Source organism: Chinchilla lanigera, unplaced genomic scaffold (assembly GCF_000276665.1).
Source record: "Chinchilla lanigera isolate Chin_1 unplaced genomic scaffold, ChiLan1.0 scaffold00041, whole genome shotgun sequence".
NCBI lineage: Eukaryota > Metazoa > Chordata > Mammalia > Rodentia > Chinchillidae > Chinchilla > Chinchilla lanigera.
In genome coordinates this window covers 13,883,064-13,900,507 of record NW_004955442.1, presented here as the reverse complement: position 1 = coordinate 13,900,507, position 17,444 = coordinate 13,883,064, and the positions used below count along the sequence as shown (strand labels likewise).

The window sequence follows — 17,444 nt, the reverse complement described above, 5'->3', positions numbered from 1 at the left end:
CTACATCCCTGGATCTTTTTTATTGTTAGACAGGGTATCAATAAGTTGCCTGTGTTGGGCTTCAGTTTGCAGTCTTCCTGCCTCAGGCTCCCAGAGTGCCAGGATTACAAGTGTATGCTATTACACCTGGCCTGCTTTTTTTTTTTTTAAGACAAGGTCTGTGTACCTCAGGTTGGCCTTGACCTCACCATTGTCCTGCCAGAGCCTTCTGAGTGCTAGAACAAGTGTGTACTTCTTTAAACCTTTAAAACTGCATTTGTCCAGAAGCCTTGTAGTGTCCATTGCCACATGTTGAGTGCCTGCTGAGTGTGCACATGGGATAGTTGTTGCCTTTTTACCTGCCTGACACTCCCTGGTTCTAGCGTAAAGTGACCCTCCTGTCCTTACCCAGCCCAGCCCATCCTGAGGGAAGCTCCTTTCATTCTTCTAGCAGATTTTTACCAGCAGGGCTCAAACCATCTTATTCCACACGCAGCTGGAGGACTCTTACTTACGCTCTCTGCTCTGCCCCTCTTACTCCTGGGTGGCCCGAGGAAGTAGGTGCATAAACCACAGCTGGGCTCTGCCGTGTCAGCCCATGTACCCTGAGAGTTACCCTGACTTTACCTCTGCACTTTCTCTTCAGGATGGAGATATTCTAGCCTCCAACTTCTCTGTGGACACGCAGGTTGCGTACATTCTCAGTCTGGGAGTAGTGAAGGAATTCAGGAAGCACGGCATAGGTAAGGGGCTACCGATTCATGGTCTGGGCACGCTCCCCACCTGTGGCAGTCAGTTCCCTCATTCCAGTGGCTCCAGCTCATAAATGACTCTGAGTGTCTTAGTCCCTCTTCAGCTGCCCCCCTCAGACCCCAGCCCTCTCCTCCCAGCATCTCTCCGCACCCCGCTGGCCCTCACGCTCCTTCCCAGAGGTCTGATCTGAGAACAGCCCCTTTTATCTCTCCCACTGCCGGAAACACAGCTATATCTGTTGGCAAGATGTCCTTGATTCAGAGCAGAAAATATAAACAAATGAAGAAACAGCGCTTGCCAGCATTTGTCAACTGCCATGGCACCAAATTCCCATCCTACTCAGCAGCCACACAGTACTGAGCAGCAAAGTCTTAGTTCTGAGTCCAGGCTCATCTACTGTGTGTTCTGGGGGCTCCAGTTTACACTTCCGTTGTCTGAAAGGTTGGTGAGTCTCCACTGTAAATCCAGCCCACAGAAAGGCATCACAGCCCACACCTGTGACCCACAGTGGTCTGCAGCTCATGCTCTCCGCTTGACTGAGCTTTCAGGGGCTTTGACTGGAGGAGGTGACAGGAGGCTGGCCTTGGGCCCAGGGCCAGCAACCTCTCATTTTGTACGGAGGTTATGGCCTCATCTTCCTTCCTAACTGTCCCACCGTGTGTAACCTTTACCTCTTCTCCCAAGGTTCCCTTTTACTTGAAAGTTTAAAGGATCACATATCAACCACTGCCCAGGACCACTGCAAAGCCATCTACCTGCATGTCCTCACCACCAACAACACAGCGATAAACTTCTATGAAAACAGAGACTTTAGGCAGCATCACTATCTGCCTTATTACTACTCCATCCGAGGGGTCCTCAAAGATGGCTTCACGTATGTCCTCTACATCAATGGTGGCCACCCTCCCTGGACTATCTTATATCCTTTACTGCTGGTACAGAGAGCTCATGGCTTCCTGGCTGGAGGGCTGGCAGAGGCAGTGAGCTAGCTGGGACGGTAGTCACCTCCGGGTGATGGTCAGGCGACTGGCTTTTACTGTGGGCAGGTCTGGTACAAACAGTCCGATCATTCATGATGGGAAAACAGGTGCTGTCTGGCACCCAGTGTTCCCCATCTTCAGCCTGGTGGAGGTGATGGGTTGTAACTCTCTTGGCCTGAGATCCATCTATCCGCTCAGCAGGTACTGATGGAGAGCCTCTGATTCTCAGGGTGCGGCTCAACAGGGAACAGAACTTGCCTGTGCAGGAAGGAGGCTGGGAGAGATCATAGCAGTCGTAGTGGGTCCAGAGGTACTGAGCGGGAGTCCATGTGAGTTTTCAAGTCAGTGAGTCTGGGGTTCACTCATTCAGAGAGAGCACAGAGAAAAATGCAAGGTGAGCTCAAGGCCTGTCGGCCCCTGGATCACATGAAGTCAGTTCTCTGTGGGTGTCCACACATCCTGGGGTCAGCACTTTTGAGGTGCCCCTCATAGGGACAGGGACCTGTCCCTCTGGCTGCTCTGAGTGTCGAGACTGGGGGAAAACCAGGAACACATACTTGTCTTTTGCCTGTCCCCTGTCCCCCTCCCTTCGTGTCACTTCAGTGTAGGTCTCCTGTTCGCTCATCTGAGGCTTTACCCAGAAATGCTCTGGTTCTCAGACTCCACCCCTTATTCTACAAAGCGGAAACTATCTAATAAGCCTTTCCAGTGCTCCGCAGACTTCGGTGGGGCTCCTGAGTGCCCCTGAGTCCTGCATGCTGTCTGTGCACAGTGCTGTATGGATCGTTGAGTGGGCGCTGAAGATAGTGCACCTGGGCAAGGCAGGTTGGGGCAAGTTGGTCTTCCTTGACGGGACCCACAGACTACATCCAGCACCTGGGCTCAGCACTCGCCAGCCTGAGCCCCTGCTCCATCCCGCACAGGATCTACCGCCAGGCCCACAGCCTGCTCTGCAGCTTCTTGCCATGGTCGGGGATCTCCACCAAGGGTGGCATCGAGTATAGCCGCACCATGTGATGCCAGCGGGGCAGCCTCTACCAGGCCTCACACCTTACCACCTGCAGAGCCCACCTTCTTGTCCATCTAACGTCTGCTGCTCTCCGAGAGGAGGTGGTAGCCACTTGCCAGCCTGTTGGCCTGCCTGCCCCAGCTGCAGGCCTGGTGCTACGTGGGCTCGGGAGCAGAGCATGCATCCAGTCTCCAACAGGTAAGAGTGGCCTCCACCCCTCCATGAGAGGCTCGCACATGGTGGGTAGAGAGGGCATAGCTGTCCAGAGAGCACAGGGCTCCAGGGCTTAGCCTCTGGCTCAGACAGACCATGGGACAGTGGGCACTGCCAACAGCAAACACAGAGGTCTGCAGACAGGCACCTGTGAGCAGTTCCCAGCTGACTCAGAAGCTTTGTAAAGGAGAGCAGGGTGCCAGACAGCTTAAACCCCTGGTCAAAACTTTTTACTTCCTGTTAGATAATGTGATCACATGATTCAAGAATCCAGTCCCTCCTACCTGTCTCCCGCAGTTGCTCAGTTTCCCCTTGCCAGAGGTCCCAGTGACTTACAGTGTTCTCATTGCTGAGACAAAATACCAACACCCAAAGTTAAAGGTTTATTTCGGCTTATAGAGGTTTCAGTCCATAGGCGGCTGGCTCCAAAGCAGGGTGGCATGGCAGAGGGCATCGTAGAGCAGGCAGGAGACAGCAGCAGATAAGCAGCAAAACAACAGAAGCAGCAGCAAGCATTGTTTCTGTCCCTTACATTCCATCTAGGCTACCCGCCCTTAATCCCACCATCACACACCCTAGATTGAGCCATTTCCAAAAGTCCCCACCTATGAGCATGTGAGGCTTTGGGGGAACGTCTTCATACAGGCCATAACATTTGTGTCTTCAGTCTGTTTCCAGAAATTCCTCACATACCAAAGTCCTCTATGTGCTTGGCTCAGGTAGGCACCTTGGAGGAGGTAAAACTTCTGCCGCATGTGTGAGTGCCTCTGGGAGCTGGTCTCCCCCAGGTCCAAAGGATACCAGAGCTAGAAGGGATGTTGGGACTCCAGAGCCCAACCGCTTGTATGACCTGACAGCTCTCTGGCTCCCTGGGGTATATATCCATGGGTGGAGCTCTCAGTGCTTTTATTTGTGCTAGGACTGAGAAGAGCCTGGTGACCAGTGGCATGAATTACAGCCCTGGAGAAGGGAACATGCCCTGGGGGTGCCCTGGTCCCCTGAATCCCATAGGCTAGGCAGGGAGTGGGTGAGTGTTCCACAGTGCCTTTACCCTACCCTGTTCTCTTTCCTCCAGGCTCCTTGGCTCTACTCCTTGCTTCTGGAAACTTTGACCTCCACCTAGTGCCCAGGTCCTGCCTCCAGGCACTTGCGCTGGGCCTCTCCCATTGCACTGGCCCCCTGTCAACTCCTTCCTGCAAAGCCAGACTGGATTTTCTGCTCCAAAGAAGAAACTGTGGACACCGCTGAGCCTGAAGACATAGGAACCTCAGAACAATAGAAAGGAATGCCAGGCCTTTTGTTGAGGACCAGCCTGAAGAAGCCTCCATGAGAGGCTGGCAAGGGGTGCGCAGAGGAGGCATAGCTCTACATGAGAGCATGGAGCTCCAGGGCTTAGCCTTTGGCACAGACCGACCATGGGACATTTTCCTGCTACTCAGTGGCCTGCCTCCTGCTACACATTTCCCATTCTGGGGGGATCATCTTGCCTCTTGGCTCATGGCATGCTCCATGCAGCTGACCTGTGCTGGGAGCTGACCTGTAGATGGGGCCCCTGGGGCCCTGCGGTGCCTGTCCCCTGTGAGCTGAAACTCCAGGCCTGGCCAGGTACAAGAGGAGGTCAAGTCCCACATTGGGCAACTCTGCTGCCGTGCGCTAGTACGGCCTGGCTGTAGGGGCAGGAGACAGTCCATGCTTGTGGCCCTTCAGCCTCCAAGAGCAAAGGCTATGTTAACCTCATAAATCATGCTTGCAGTGTGCATTCATCACACACTTCTAGTGTCCCTCATCCTGGACCGCAGGCCACTTGCTGCTGTGTCCTGCCTAGCACTGCTGCACTGTCACAGGAAGCAGGGCAGAATGTCCTTGCAGGCCCTTGCCAAGCAGCCTGAAGAAGAGGAGAGAGGAACAGCCCTGCAGATGGGGCCTTGGTGACTGAGTGCTTTCTTCCAGGACCGGGCCTCCCTGTAGCCTCAAAGGGTCCTCATGATGCAGGCAGGCCCCAGCAGGAAGAAGGTCCCACTTCCGCAACGGTGTTGGCCAGCCGGTGGCCCGGATTGTGCTGACTAGCATCGGCTGTATGCCAAGGCCCCAGATCTGAGTCCTCTCTCCTCTCAATCAACAGTGATCATCTGATTCTAATTTCTGTCCCATGTGGTCAGGGAAGAGTCTTCCAGAAGGCTCCCCCTTGGACATTTGTAATCCAGCTCAGAGGCCTTGCCCCGCCTTACCCTCCCTCCTGCCCTCTAATCATGGCAGTGTCCAGCCCATGTTGAATAGATGGTAGTGTTTTGTCTCATTATAAATAAATAGACTGTAACTGGTCTCATTGTGTCTCCAGCACCTGGCTTACTCTGCTGGGCTGTGGGTGAGGGCTCGGGAGCTGCTGCTTGCTGAGACCCTGGTGACGGCTTCTGCCAGCAGGAGGACTGTTCTGTAATTAGCCCTGCTGAGGAGTGAGAACTGGGAAAGGGCCTCTAGAGCTGAAAAGCAGAAGTGGTTGATCCTCGGTGGAAGGTTGCTCACCAGGTGCCCTTTTAGGTCAGGCTGGCTCCCTGGCTCTTGAACCCGAGCTGGGGCCTGGTCCAGGTGGGCTCTGTCTGGCTTAGAGAAGGCTGCAAGGGCAGTTCAGCTTCATGGTCACCAAGGGCCCTGGGCCAGCCAGGCACAGACCAGGGGCTTCCGCCAGCCTCCCCTGGAAACCTGGCCACCCCTGGGGAAGTGCCATGTTTGCATCCACAGTAGATGGCTGAGAACTGACGGGCTGGGGAATCACCAAGAGCTGCAGTTTGTGTGACGAGAAACCCTATGAAGCTTGCATGTGCCACTTTGCTACTTATGTCCCCGTGTTCCCAGTACCAACCAGGGAGGGAGAAGCCTGCGCTACGGTTAGTCTGTCACCCACCACTTCCACCCCCAACTTGTCCCAGATGTGGCTCGGACTCCAGTCCTGCTCTGGAAGCAGAGCCTAAGAACCAGGAATTATTTCCCTACTGTCACCTCAGACTTGGGGCCACGTCCCAGGTGGTGGGACTCTGTGGCTTGTCTGGCACCGTGGACTATGGCATCTGGGTCAAGTGGCTAATTGTGGCTGCCCCTCTCCCTCTCCCCCTGAACATTTTGTGCATTTTGGAGAGCGGCTTGGTCTTCACACCTGAGCGGGAGCCACATCAGGACTGCCATGAAAAGGCAGCCCTTTCCTCGTCATCACAGATTCCGGGCCAGGCATCTGTGCTGTGTGCTGCGGACAGGAGCGTCTCCGAACCTGCACCAGGAACAGTGCCAGAGTTGCAGGGTAGCTTATATTGTTTTATTTCACCTGCTTCCTGTCCTGTTCAGCTTGTATTCCAGTGGTCACTGTGTCTACCACCTCAGGTAGCCGCACTCTGACCTCGGTGTGTATCTTGGAGCTGTCAGTGGACGCTACTGTGAGAACAAGTGTCCATGTACCTAGGTGCGGTTGCACTGAGCGTCTCTACCCAAGAGTGTCCTGGCCTTCCAGCCTGTCAGGCACCTCAGCCACCCTGCTTTGGTGGGAGGCCACAGGGTGACAGCATGGTACCTGCTGCTCCTGGCCTCACAAAGCTCCGTAACCACAGAGCTGGGCCACCAGACTTCAAGCCCTACTGAGGCAGAAAAGAAGTGCAGTCCCTAGGGAGAAGCAGAAGCCTCGCACAGCTTCCCCAGGACTTAGGACAGAGACCAGCTAAAGGAAGCCGGCTCTGCCCCAGGCTGAGGGGGAGCTTACTAAGAACCCTCGGTGGTGATTGCACCCCTTACCAGGAAGCCTCAGTGTCCTTAGCCCCTGTGCATGCCATTTGAGAGAGCAGGGTCCAGTTTGGAGATCACCACAACAGCCCATACAAGCCCTCATACTTCTAGAACCATCTTCCCAAGGGCAGGGATTCCAACTAAGCTTCCAACCCCCTGGCACTTAGGGGATCAGAGACGAGTGTTTCAAGGCACAGTTGCCTGAGTATCTGGGAGCCCGTAGAGCGTTCCACACTGACACATTCCCGGCATGCTGTGACAGTTGCTTTTCTGCTTCTCAGTCCATTTGTAGTGCTTTTCAGTAAAGCTCGTGCAAGTGTTCGAAAGGAACTGCCTAGAGGGCAGTTTCCTGTGGGACCAGCGTGTGGCAGCTGCAGGTGGCTTTTCTAGGGGAGAGCGCCCAGACCATGGCTTCAGGAGGCACCCAAACTCAGCAGTCTAGCTGGCAGCTGTGCCGTTACAGTTCTGTGATCAGGAAGGGCTGGAGCGTCTATACCTCCTGTCTATACAGTGAACTGGGCCACGGTTATGTTTTTCCCGGGCTAGGTCGGTAGCCCACGGTAGGGTCCTCGGGACAACTGACTCCTTATGTGACCACTGACCTCCCCCACAGCAACTTTGGAGGCCTCCAGGCCCCCCTACCACCCAAAAGTGATACCATGTCCCTCCTGCCACTTTTTACTGGAAAAGAAGGACCCAGAGAGACTGCATAAGGGTTGCCAGGGGTCATCTACATGGCCACTGACTGACCATAGCCCAGGCTTCTAGGGTCTGGACTTGGCCAGTCTGCTCCTGAGCCTCTAGTATGTTCAGAAGTGAGGGGCTCAGGCCCCCTTGTTTTCCAAGGACCTTGTGTTGCTGGCTTCTGGCACTTCTGGCCAGTGCCCCTGGCAGCAGCCCCACCCAGGCCTCCATGGGTGACAGGGGCAGCCAGCCCCTCTCGTGTCTTACCTTTAGTCCCAGCTTCATCTGCCTTCAGGTCCAAGGGAGTGAGTGTTGGGGAGGGCGGAGGCAGCTGCCCCTTTTTCACCTATTAAAACTCACTGGGGGGACCACTGGCCAACTGTGTCGCTCCCACACCTGCCCCATCTCCTGCTGCCTTTGGACACAAGTTTCCAAAACCCTGCTGTCACTATTCTTCCTCCTGAGGTCACTGTCCCCTTCAACTTCAGGTTGAACCAAGCCCTCCCTGGAGGCTATGCAGGGTCCAGGCCAACATTTCCCAGTTGCTTCCCTGGTACCCTGGGTCTGGGGTGAAAGGTCTGCATTGAGGCCTGTGAGACCCTGCCCACCCTGTAGAGCCACTTTAGTGACTCCACCTCCAGGAAGCCCTCTTACGCAGCTTGTGACTGTCATGCACCCTAGCTTACGGCAAGAGTGCCCTGGAGTTGGCTTGGGCTGCTTGTCTGTCTGAACTGGACTGAAGACAGATGGACAAGAAGGTGCAGGCCTTGGCTTTTAATGTGATTAGACCTGAAGGCTTTCTAGCCTCTCAGGAACCTGATTCCCCTGAGTCTTGGCCTGGCCTCCCTGGTACAAGGGGCTGACTGGACTTGGGGCAGGCTGCAAGGGCAGGGCCATGCTTCCATTTCTTCTGTCCCTCCCGCAGGACTTCCCCCTCCCTGCGCTTTTCTGAGGCGGGCCCAGGTCTGGAGCTGGGCAGTTGCGGAGGGCAGGGGGCATCCCAGTGGGAGGATCGCTGTTTGGGCTGAGTCCTTCCTCTGGACCTGGTGCCTCTTCCTCAGCCATCCTTGCCCCACTGTCCCCACCCCTGGCACTGGGATCCCTATGACCTCTCCAAGGCTCCAGAGCGGGTTCTCTTGCACAAGGGACACATGGCCTCCTCCAGGGTCCCCCAGGACCTCTTGGGTCGGAGCCCCAGGCTCTCATGAGACTCAGGCTGGAAGAGGACACCCTTTGCTGGGTCCATGCTGGAGCTGGAAGCTGAGGAAAGAGGAAAGGGGAAAGTCATCCGAGAGACCCAAAGGGAGGCTGCGGGGGAAGCTGGCAGCCCACCCTGGGGTCCCCAGAACTGGACATGCTGCAAAACAGAAGGGGGTTGGGTAGAATTTCTTCTTTGAAAGAGTTGGTCTGGGAGAGAGAGAGGTGAGGGGCTCAGACTGGCAGGACCCTAATCTATCCTGAGCCCCTCAAATGGAGAAACTGAGGTTCAGCAAGGAGAGAGTTGTCCAAGGTCCCTCTTCAAATGCAGAGCTAGGCCAGGAACACAGAACTCTTGAGCCCAGAGCTCCTCTTTGCCTGACACATCCTGCCATCGGACACTCCGGCCCTGGCCCAGCTGTGCACTACCACCACCAAGACCAAGGGGCCCGGGGACTTTATGACTTGGGCACATCTGTGGTTTCAGCCTAACTGGGGCACAGGGGCGTGGGGACAAACTGATAAAGATCTTGGCCCCTTGTACATGACATCACATCTCGGGGGCAGGGGGACTGGCCATATGTCCCTTCCTGGTCCCCGGAGAAGGAGTGGACAAGGGCCATCTGGGTCTCTTGAGGTTTCCCCTCCACTCCCCAGTCCTCCCCCAACAGAGCTCACCTGTATTTCCCAGGCTGTCCCTGGGCAGTTGGGCTTCCAGAAAAGCTGAGCAGGGGCTGTTACCTGGACCCCGAGCTCCCTGTGGCAGGTCCAGGGGCCAGGCTGAGTCCTCAGGCTGTGGCAGGCAGTCTCCGACCAGGAGCCGGCCCTGCAAGGCACTCTCAGCCTTACTGGTGGGCTGCATGTGGCCCGGCAGGTAGAGAGCCAGGCTCCGGAGGTGGCGCAGCCGGAAGTTCTTGGGCTTGCTTCCCTGGACACCGGGGCACTGCTCCTGCTGGGTCCCCAGCCCCCCCTCGTAGATGTTGGGTGGTATGTCGGGGTGGCTGGCGTGTCCTCCGGCCCAGCTCACTGCATCTGCAGTGGGGAAAGTGGGAAGGTAGCAGCCAGCCAGCCCAGTGTTCATGAAGGGAGAAAGCAGGTTCCTGCCTCTGAGACCAGCTTGTGTAGTGGGCTCTCCTACCATCCAACCCAGCTTATTTGTCTGTAAAATGGGTTTGATTTCCTGCCTCTGCCCGACTTCCACCCTATTCATTTTTCCAACCAACATGGACACATAAGGAGTCTAGAACCTCAGCACTGAGATCCCTTTTAGCACTTCCTCTGGTGCCACCCATTGGTGCCCCTGACCCTAGAAAGAACATCCAAGCCCAGGTATACAAGTTGCACAGTGGACCCCAGAGGATGTGACCAGCTCAGGGTCATAGGGCGTGGATCAGTGACTATTCCCCTCTTCTAACCATGCATGTCCCTGAGACCACCCCAGTGGCTTTGGGCCCATGTTGGGAAAGCAGGGCATTTCTTCTGCCACTCTTTCCTGCGGCCTGGCACCTTCTCTTATGCGCAGCTCAGAGAATGCACAGACCAAGGCTTCCATGGAGGGCCAGTGTGCTGGGGGAGGAGTGGCCAGGCCTTATGTGCTGGAGGGCCCTGCTCTCCCCTGCCTAGGGGTGGGGCTAGAGGGCTCCCGTGGCAACTGGCTCTTATGATGTCACAGGGAAGACAGCCTTTCTAAACCTTTCTAGGCACACTCCTAAAGTTTGGGGAAGCATGATGTTCAGGGCATGGGCAGGGTAAGGAGGAGGGCAAGAGAACAGGCCAAAATCCTGGAGGAAATTCCTGGTTCCTCCGGCTTAGCATAGACTCTATAAAACAAAGTCAACTCTGGCAGGCTGGAAAGTCATTTTCTGCAGTGACTCTTAGCATTTTAGCTTTCTCCTGTGTTGGTGGGAAATGAAGGTTTGGGATAAAGACCTGGTAAGGCTTTTAAGCAATGTGTTAGGTTCCTCCAAATAAATAGAAATGTTTTTTAAAAGATTTATTAAGGGAATTAGCTTGTGTGATTATGGAGGTCAAAAGATCCCACAACACACTGCGTGCAGCCTGGAAAATCACAAAAGCCAGTGGTGTAATTAAATCCAAGTCTGAAGACCTGAGAACTGCAATGGGAATGGGGTAGAGCTGGTGTAAGCAGAAAGGCCTGAGAACCAGGAACTCCAGTGTCTAAGGGCAGAGGATGGATGGATCCCCAGCTTAAAAACTTCTCCCCTACCATTTTATTTATTTATTTTTATTTATTTATTTATTTTTTTAAATTTATTTTTGGTCTTTTTGAGAGAGGGTCTCACTATGCAGTTCAGACTGGCCTTGAGCTCCCTTTGTAGCCCAGGCTGGTCTCAAACTTGCAACGATCATCCTGCCTCAGCCTTCCGAGTGCTGGGATTACAGGCGTGTGCCACCATGCCTGGCTCTCCTCCCTTTTTAACTGGACCCCTAACTGTTTGGCCAATACTCACCTGCTTTATTCAGTGTACCAATTTAAATGCTAATTTCTTCTCAAAACATTATGCCAGGTACACCTGGAAATATTTAGCTAGCTATCTGGGAATCCCTTAGCACAATCAAGTTGACAAATGAAATTAACCGTTACAGGCAAAAATTTAAAGACATCCTAAAATTCATGTGGAATTACAAGGGAGTCCAACTGTCTGCAGCATTCTTATTTTGCTTTGTGGTACTGGGGACTAAAGCCATGGCCTTGCACATGTTAGGCAAGTGCTGTACCACTGAGCTATATCTTTTACCTTTTTAAATTGTTTTTGGAGGGGTATGTTTGAGACAGGTTTTAACTGTGTAGTTCAGGCTGACCTCAAACTTGCAGTGATCCTGCCTTAGCCTCCCAAGTAGCTGTAACTACTGGTGTGTGCTACCATCCTACCCCCAACAACATTCTTTTTTTTTTTCCTTTTTTCTCCCTCTGATCCTGGACTCTCCACCCTGCTCTCCTTTTTGTTTTTTGAGATAAAGTCATGCTATGTATTCCAGGCTGGCCTTGAATTCACTATATAGCCCAGGCTGGCTATCCCCCTGCCTCATCCTCTTAAGTGCCGGCATTATAGGTGTGCACCACCACACACAGCTGGCATATTCTTCAAAAAGGAAAACAAAGATTGAGGATTTATATGTTTTGAATTCAAAAGTTACTACAAAGTTAACATTAATCAAAATAATGGAGAACTGGCATAAGGATAGATATCTACATCAGTGGAACAGAAGAGAGAGCTCAGAAATGAATCCACATAGTGATGATTCTAACAGGAGTGCCAAGACCTTTTGGATGTATCTTAAGGTTTTTTTGGTCCATTTTTAAATTGTATTGTCTTCTTAGTAAGTGTTGAGAGCTCTATATATTCTAGATACAAGGCTTTAAAAAAAAAGCAACTATGTGTTTTGCAATTAATTTCTTCCAGGCTGTGGGTTAACATTTTTTCTTAAATGTTGTTAAATAAAATTTATGGGAGACCATGTTGATATAGGGGAAAGAAACTCCTAATCTGAAAGATATCTGGGACGAGTTCATTTTCTCTAAAATCAAAGAATGAATTTTAGGTACAACGGAGTTAAGAGCAGAATATATTTATTGAGGGAAAGAAAGCTTCTGTCTGAGAAAGGGACAGAAGGGAGCCTGAGTGGGTTGCCAAGGACCTTGCCTTTCCTAGGGATTTTACAGAGCAAAACCACGAGGTGAGGTGGGTCCAAGGTGGGGAAAAATGGGACAAAATTATGGCCAGCCAATAAGATTACAAGTATAATTGTTTAGGTAAAATTGATTAAATCAGGACCAAATGGGGAAGCAAGTCACATAGCAAGCAGGCACGAAGGCAGAACAAGGGCCTTTCCTGTAGGGGGTTGGGTTAGTGACTCTTCCTGGCTTTTTCAAGGTGATTGATACCTATTTAGAATATCAATCCCTGATGTCCATCCCTAGGGAGGTATGTGGGCACCATTTATTTAATCTTTTGTCTCGAGGTCTGGCCCACAGGAGAAGTGCCTCTCTCTCTCACAGTCGCAAGGTATCTTGTCTTCCATACTGGCTCCTTTGAGGGCCTAGCCCTGTCTGACTGCCTATAATATTTTTATCTAATATTTCTATCTACTCAGTTGCCTACAGCAATGTTAACAGACCAGACCAAAGTAGAATGAAGCCACTCCTGCTAGGTGCCACATAATGCATCAAACTGAAATTAGAAAGGAACCAGTTTTACAAAAAACAAGATTTGTAGCAACCACTCCTAAAGCCAATCAACACGAGCCAGCTTGACAAAGAAGTTGCCTCTGCTTTAACCCGTGCAAGAAAAGTAACCATATGTTAAGCCACTATTTTGCTGTTTCTTTGTCCTTGCACAGGCTTCATTAAAAACCCAACTGTTCGGCCATGCCTGCTGGAGCAGCTTCCTGTTTCATAGACGGATGCTGCTCCTGCATGAATCCATAACAAATGCCAATTTGATCACTAAATTCAATTTGTTGAATTTTCTTCAACAGTTCCTTTTGAAGAGCAGGAGTCTTCTACTTTGATGAAGTCCAGTTTATCCCAAAAGATTTTTTTATTTAGATACCATGCTTTTGATGTGTCTAGCAAATGTTACCTAACCCAGTCACATAAGTTTGCTCCTTAACCCAGCATTCGGGAGGCTGAGGAAGGAGGATCCTTGCAAGTTTGAGATCAGCCTGGGCTACAAAGTGAGCTCACAAGGTCAGCCTGAACTGTGTAAAGCGAGACCCTGTCCTCAAAAAACAGACCCAAAATAAAACAAAAAGTTTCCTCGTAAATGGCCTTCTAGAAAATCTAGGTTTTACATTCAGATTTGTGAACCACTTTAATTTTTATAAGCACTGCCAGATTTAAAAGGCGGTTCATTAATTTGGTTTGGATTTTCAGATCCAAAAGCATTTACTAGGGGCTGGGAATTTAGCTAGGGGCTGGGGATTTAGCTCAGCGGCAAAGCGCCTGCCTGGCAAGTGCAAGGTCGTGAGTTCGGTTCCCGGTACCGGAAAAAAACCAAAACCAAAAAAAAAAAAAAAAGATAGGTAGCATTTACTGAAAAGGCTATTCCTTCCCCATTCAAGTATATCCTCACCTTTTTGATGTGTGGCTCTATTTCAGAACTCCCTCAAGTTTTACATACTAAGTCCCTAAGCGTCTAACACGTGGCCAATACCATGATGCAAGGTAAAAGGCATCACCAGACCCTGCACCTCCCCACCTTGGGGTCTGATCCCGTCTTGGCCTACCCTTCCGGGCTTAGCTCATTTCCCTGACCAGTCCGTTGTCTCTAGTTTTCCCGTGCCACTAGCAGCTACCCAGGGGGGGTACCTGCGGGGCGCAGGGCTCACTTACCCATGTGCTAGGGGCGGTCCCTGAGCTTTAGAGCACCCCACCCGGGGCTACTCCCAGTTTGCCCCTGGCGAAACAGAACAGCAAAGCTCGGACCGACAGTCATGAAAACTAAACTGGCTGCGCAAGTGCGAGATCGCGGCAGGGCATGTGTCTCTCGGTGCCCTGCGCTCAGCCCAGGCCGGTGTGTCCTCCTGCCTTCCACACCGCAGATACTCTATTGGTAGCTTAATCCACAGGGCCTACCATTTTACACGTGGCAGGGAGAAAGTGTGCTATGCACAGGACTCAAGGGAGACCTGGCTTCATGGAATGAGAGAGAATGAGAAACAGTGTAAGAAGCGCCTAACACATTGTGAGGCACACAGTGGGCACTCAGGCTGTCAGTCAGTGTCAACTGCCCGATAAACCGTCAAAAGTGGCTCTTTGTAATCCCAGCACTTGGGAAGCTGAGGCAGGAGGATCGCCATGAATTCAAGGCCAGCGTGGGCTACAAAGTGAGTTCAAGGTCAGCCTGAACTGCATAGTGAAACCCCGTCTCAAAGCCACCAAAAAAAAAAAAAAAAAGGTGGCTTTGAGGCTCATATCACCCTCGCGGGGCCGGGATGACAACGTCCCCTGCTCTTGGAGCCTAAGAGGCTCCCCCTGCCGGCCATTTTTCCCCGTGCGCGTGCACGCACTGCAGCTTTTCCGCGTCCCGTCTTGTTTGACCCTGACGGTACGCCGTCCAGGGCTCCGCGGGTTGCCATATAAACCAGCGAGCGCCCGGCCCGCGGATGCTGAGCGGCTCTCCGTTGTGACCCTGGTTCCCAGGACCGGTTCGCCATGTCTTTCCGCGACCTCCGAAGTAAGGCAGCCAGTCCGCTGTGCCTGCGTGTCTTTTAGAGACTCGGGGTTCCGCCAGGGCCCTTTGAGTGCCCCGAGCCTCCGGCCGGGCCCCAGTGCTCTGATCGCATTTTGTGATCATGGAAAGTCCCTGGCGGCGGGTGGCTGCAGAACACTTAAAGTGTGGCTACTGCGGCTGTTTAATTTTGCCTAATTTTAACTGACTTACAGCCTTCTGGGGGTGTTCCTTGCCGTGTCTGAAAGTGCGGTGAAAATGCTGAGTTGGGTTAGTTCAGAGCTTTGAGGCGGGGGCCGGATGACGGCGAGAACTGCGGCTGACCTTTTTTCTTCTTGAACTTTTGCGATCTGCCCTGTACTGTCCTATGCATACGCATTGTTTCATTTAACCTTCTAAACAGTTAGAGTCCGCTGTGTTTATAAATCAGGATTTCACATTCAGTATCTTACTTTAGACCTTTAACGGCGAGGTAGTGGTGTTCCTGGATGAAACTCTTTGCACAGAGAAAGCAGGGTGTGCCTTAGGTCACAGAGCTAGAACAGGGTGAAACCGAGGATTAATACAAAGACTGTGTGATTAAAAATGTGTTGCCATTTATACATTATACATGTCATTTTGTAAGGTAATTGTCAATTCGGTGCAGTCTCAGAGGCCTCTTTAAGGTCAGTTTTCTCACCAAATTGATGATGCCTGAAATCTCAGCATTAAACAGAATACTCTTTTTCTACAATGTAAATATCCAGTTTATTGAAACAGCTACTGGCATCGTAGAGTAAATCATGGCCCCTGCGATTTGAGGGTCCTTGGTGATCTACCTTGTAAAGGCAAGCGTCTTGCACCTTTTTTAGCAAGGCCAGCACTTTGCTAGGGATTGGTGAGCGGAGTTGTGCTGGGAAGAGTGTGCACAACGAGAATTTCAGAATGAAATCCTGAATCCAGTGCAGTAGCGCACTGTACAGTAAGCAGTGTAACTCAGATCCGTCTCCATTTTTCTGTAATACTGCAGAATTAATAAGACTGCTGACTGACTCCTGCTCCTTAGCAGAAAGAAATATTTAGGCAATGCCTAGCTGTGATGAGAAGATTGCTGTTTTTTATCTATTATGTATTCAGATTTCTCAAAAACAGAGTCCCTGTGTGACTTTGCTCTTTCCTCTGCTCATAACTCCCTCACTGTCTGGCGGAATCCAGTCTCACTTCCAGTGCCCAGGTAGGTTATTTGTGAATGTTGAAGGGACCTTTGAACATCTCTCTCCCGGAAGACTGCGGACAGGTATGACATCATCAGAAAGCACACTGCAGATAGGTTTTGGCCTGTGATGGAAACTCTAAAAATGTTGATTGTGTTCATTTCCAAATCATGCTTTCTTAGAAGCACTATAGCTTTTCCTGAGATGCTCCCAGCCTACACTACAAACATGTAGTAGAGATGAGCATGGTGGCTCACACCTGTAATCCCAGCACTTGGGAGGCTGAGGCAGGAGGATCACTGAGTTCGAGGTCAGGCTGGGCTATATAGTGAGTTCAAGGCTAGCCTCAACCACATAGCGAGACCCTGGCTCATAAAAGCAAAACAAACAACAACAACAACAAAGCAGGTACTAGTATTATTATTTCTTAATCTGTTTTATAATAAAATCTATGTGTTGTTCTCTAGTTCAGCCACTAAAATTTCTCTGAGTACAAAACAACTAATCTTTAAAATCTGTCATGTTATTAAGATCCTATATGTTCACTTAAAAAAAAAACTCAGAAATGTGAACTTCACCCTACCCTACCAACCCCCCCCCAATAATCACTGTTAAAATTTTTAAAATATTTTTTGTGGTATTTAATAAGGCCAAGTATTTCATTTTTTCTTTTAGACATGACAGTTTAATAAAACATATTTCCTGGGTTGGATCCTGAAAAAGAGGCCACAGTGGAGAAAAGGACTAATTTCGCTTATAGTACAGTGTTAATGTTAATTTCTTAGATTTTTTTTTTTTTTTTTTTCTCTTTGAGACAGGCTCTTGCTGTGCAGTTCAGGCTGGCCTTGAGCTCACTTTGTAGCCCAGGCTGGTCTTGAACTCTCAATGATCCTCCTGCCTCAGCCTCCCAAGTGCTGGGATTACTGGCATATGTCACCACGTCCAGCTGTTTCTCTCTCTCTTTTTTTTTTTTTTTTTTTTTTTTGGTACTGGGAATCATATCTCTGGCCCAATTTCCTAGTTTGGATAAATGGACCACGAAACAAAAGATGTTAACATCAGAGGAAGCAGAGTGAAGCATGTGTAGAAACACTTTGTACCATCTTCCCCCTTTTTTATTGCTTATGAAGATTAGTGGGTTTCTTACGAGGATTTGTGCATGGTATATTTTGATAATTTTCATCCCCCCCATTACCTGACTTGCCCCATTGTTCCATCCAGGTATTTACTTTGAGTGGCAAAGAGAAAGATGTCAAAGAGAGAAATAAAAGCCACAGTTAATCCCACAATCGGGTTTTCCTGTATAGCATGTACTTGCATTGAACTTAAATGAATGTTTTCCAGGTAGCAAATTAGGTATTTTAAATTGTACTCGCTTTTTTCTTTCCTTCTTAGAAAGTTGATAAACAGTTCCTAAGCTGCCAGAAGGTTGGGACTAGGAAAGGAAAGCAGAGGCTATGTCTTAATTAACAAG

At 50.8% G+C, this 17,444-nt stretch overlaps 3 protein-coding genes across 10 annotated transcripts in view; 2 read left to right on the top strand and 1 right to left on the bottom strand.

Annotated features, from left to right (window-relative positions):
- Window positions 1-5,260, top strand: part of Naa60 (N(alpha)-acetyltransferase 60, NatF catalytic subunit) — a 30,905-nt gene extending 25,645 nt beyond the window's left edge. For all 3 annotated transcript variants that reach the window (XM_005391349.1, XM_005391348.2, XM_005391347.2), the window contains exons 4-7: window positions 626-722; window positions 1,417-1,651; window positions 2,573-2,919; window positions 4,010-5,260. In XM_005391349.1, the coding sequence (XP_005391406.1) occupies window positions 626-722; window positions 1,417-1,651; window positions 2,573-2,729 (489 nt within the window). In that variant the 3' untranslated portion in view covers window positions 2,730-2,919; window positions 4,010-5,260. The remainder of the gene's footprint in view (window positions 1-625; window positions 723-1,416; window positions 1,652-2,572; window positions 2,920-4,009) is intronic.
- A 2,885-nt stretch (window positions 5,261-8,145) lies between these two features.
- Window positions 8,146-10,224, bottom strand: LOC102024618 (chromosome unknown open reading frame, human C16orf90). Of its 2 annotated transcripts, none has more exons than XM_005391341.2 (3): window positions 10,090-10,224; window positions 9,262-9,615; window positions 8,146-8,646 (listed from the first exon to the last, which is right to left on the bottom strand). In XM_005391341.2, exons 1-3 carry the CDS (start codon window positions 10,133-10,135, stop codon window positions 8,489-8,491), a joined length of 558 nt encoding a protein of 185 aa, XP_005391398.1. In that variant the 5' UTR covers window positions 10,136-10,224; the 3' UTR covers window positions 8,146-8,488. The 2 variants fall into 2 exon arrangements, with proteins under 2 accessions (XP_005391398.1, XP_005391399.1); XM_005391342.1 differs by lacking the exon at window positions 10,090-10,224 and adding an exon at window positions 9,999-10,083.
- A 201-nt stretch (window positions 10,225-10,425) lies between these two features.
- Cluap1 (clusterin associated protein 1) overlaps window positions 10,426-17,444 on the top strand; it is a 46,131-nt gene continuing 39,112 nt past the window's right edge. For 2 of the 5 annotated variants that reach the window (XM_005391336.2, XM_005391340.2), the window contains exon 1: window positions 14,646-14,783. In XM_005391336.2, coding sequence (XP_005391393.1) covers window positions 14,762-14,783 — 22 coding nt within the window. In that variant the 5' untranslated portion in view covers window positions 14,646-14,761. Of the gene's footprint in view, window positions 10,516-14,645; window positions 14,784-14,921; window positions 15,250-17,444 lie in introns of those variants that run through there. The other 3 variants (XM_005391337.2, XM_005391339.2, XM_005391338.2) reach the window with 3 other exon arrangements.

What these genes read in the sequence shown, in the direction of transcription:
- LOC102024618 (XM_005391341.2), bottom strand. Translation starts at nt 10,135, where the DNA reads ATGGAAGCCTTGGTCTGTGCATTCTCTGAGCTGCGCATAAGAGAAG. An exon ending in TGAGCTGCGCATAAGAGAAG is followed by an intron (nt 9,616 to 10,089) that starts GTGCCAGGCCGC and finishes TCCCCACTGCAG; the next exon opens with ATGCAGTGAGCTGGGCCGGA. An exon ending in GGACAGCCTGGGAAATACAG is followed by an intron (nt 8,647 to 9,261) that starts GTGAGCTCTGTT and finishes CTCTTTCCTCAG; the next exon opens with CTTCCAGCTCCAGCATGGAC.